This window comes from Grammomys surdaster, unplaced genomic scaffold (assembly GCF_004785775.1).
Source record: "Grammomys surdaster isolate TR1022 unplaced genomic scaffold, NIH_TR_1.0 126118, whole genome shotgun sequence".
Classification (NCBI taxonomy): Eukaryota; Metazoa; Chordata; class Mammalia; order Rodentia; family Muridae; genus Grammomys; species Grammomys surdaster.
Window position 1 is genome coordinate 6,505,846 of NW_021620926.1, and position 2,097 is coordinate 6,507,942.

The 2,097-nt window shown below is 46.6% G+C and overlaps 1 protein-coding gene across 1 annotated transcript; it reads right to left on the reverse strand.

The window, feature by feature from the left end:
• Positions 1 to 1,035: 1,035 nt before the first annotated feature.
• Positions 1,036 to 1,791, reverse strand: Fam243a (family with sequence similarity 243 member A). Its single transcript, XM_028756297.1, has one exon. It carries the CDS (start codon positions 1,789 to 1,791, stop codon positions 1,036 to 1,038), a length of 756 nt encoding a protein of 251 aa, XP_028612130.1.
• Positions 1,792 to 2,097: the final 306 nt, after the last annotated feature.

A 2,097-nucleotide genomic window follows, 5' to 3' on the forward strand; every position in this document is an offset into this window, starting at 1 on the left:
GCATTTGCCAACGGCCTGGCTTCACAACTTCATCCACAGTTAAATCCACTGGGAGCTGGTGGACATCTTCACAAGCTAGTTCTTTAATAGACTTGTCTTTAGAGCTATTTTTTTTTTCAGGTCCAGCAAAACTGAAGGCCAAGCAGAGTTCTCATACCCTTTCTGCTCCGGCCTCGTGCTTGTCCATAGTTTCTCACGTAGGTCATTATTTTATGCACCCCAGAGTAACTACTTCTGTTGTGAAGTTATCGCATCCTTATGTATATAAGGAAGAAGGAACTTTGTGGTAGGTGTCGCAGGGGTCAGGCTTTTGCTGTAACAGACATGCAAGTGTCCACAGCAGGCATCCTGGGCTTGAGCAGGGTGCTGTATCAACTGCAGGTGGCTCAGCTCAGAGCCCTGAGATAAACACCATGGCAGTCTTGGACCCTCCTGATGGGATTCTTGTAGGTTGGATATGTGGGTTTGATAGCCCCTCCCCACTTTACCTAAGACCCTTTGAACCTTTGATGTCTCCATGGCCGACCCATTTGCCTTGAACATGGCCACCACCTCACATAGGAATAGCACCGACTCAACCACTGTATGCACATGTCTCTTGCTTGTGGCTAGGTATATCCTTGTGGATTATTTAGTCTGAAGTTTATTGGCTTGGTATTTAATTCAGAGTGTTTATTATTTTTTGATAACTATACACTTTGTTCTCTTTTCTTCTTAGACCTAAGTTTGGGCCACACATCCTTTTATCCTGCTCGCCAGTACCCTCCACTGGGCTAGAGTCTTCCCAGTCCTCCCAAAAACATGGTCCTCAAGGTAGCCATCACAAGATGAGAGTTGAGAACCCGTACTTATCATCAGACTTTAATGGAGCCTCTGTCAACCCCAGGGCTTTGCTGATAACTCTTAGGAACCTCCCAGTTGAGGGAGTGATCCCTCAAGGTCACCCCTAGAGTGTTTTTGGTGACAGTGAATCAGAGTCAGACTCCAGTTAGCAGCAAAAACCATACAGCTCAGTGCTTTGTGGAAGAGATGCCCTTAAGAAAACTTCCCAATATAATAGTTCTCCCACCTGCGCACCTTGTTGGTTATGGCCTTCCACTTGGTCAAGTTAACCTTTTCAATCCCTTTGCTTATTAAGTCACTGAAGAGTATGTATCGGTAAGTGTAGACGTTGTCAACAGACTGCAGACAAAACTCTTTCCGGTTGTTTATGATAAACCATTTCACAGAAGACCAGGCTGAGTCTAAGGGGTTCAGATAATTATAGGGAGGAGGCAGAGAGATTAGCTCATGGCCGTAGGACTTGGCCACTCCTGGGGAGCACACAACACTTGTTAAATTAACACTTGTTGGGACATAGGCCTGGTCCTCCCCCTCCTTGTCTGTCTTTGGCTTCATCTCATCTTGCTGCCGCTTCCCTTTAACCACGATGGCACACTTGCCATATGCCTTCTTCACGACGTCACAGAACTCAAAGAACAGGCTGTCTTCCTGCTTGATGCACAGGTCATCCCTCAGGAACATGCGATATTTCCAAGGCACCCACCCTTGACTGCCTCCAGCATGTAGAATACACCAGGATGGTGTGTGGATGTAATAGCTATCACTAAAATCTTCCCCAGTGACAAGAGTTTCTGGGATCTCAGTTTCCCCAAAATACACGGTCTTGTATCCGTTGTGTTGCAGCGATCTCAGAGCGTTGAGATACTGAAGGCACTGCCTCCTCTTGGTGCTGTCAAACTGACTTCTGCTAAAGATGTTTTTCAGAAGACAGTTTGTAAAGCGAGCCATGGGGCTCCCCGAGTGGTTCACATTTTCCCATCTGGGGAGTTCTGGAAGGGGGAGGAGGATGACCTCACAAAAGGATGTGCCGGTGCCATAGCTACATGTCAGACGCAGAACACCATGAGGCACATGCTCAGGACTCTGAGACACAGAAAACGCCACCCAACGTCACTCCTGGAATAGACCTTTTTATGGTCTGGTTTCCTTTTTTTTTTTTGGTTTCTGGTTCCTTTTCATTTGGATTATCGAGATGGATATTCTATCCACCCATTACTGTGTACCTTCTGTGGACCAGACATTTTGCCACAGGAT

What these genes read in the sequence shown, in the direction of transcription:
- Fam243a (XM_028756297.1), bottom strand. Translation starts at nt 1,791, where the DNA reads ATGGCTCGCTTTACAAACTGTCTTCTGAAAAACATCTTTAGCAGAAGT.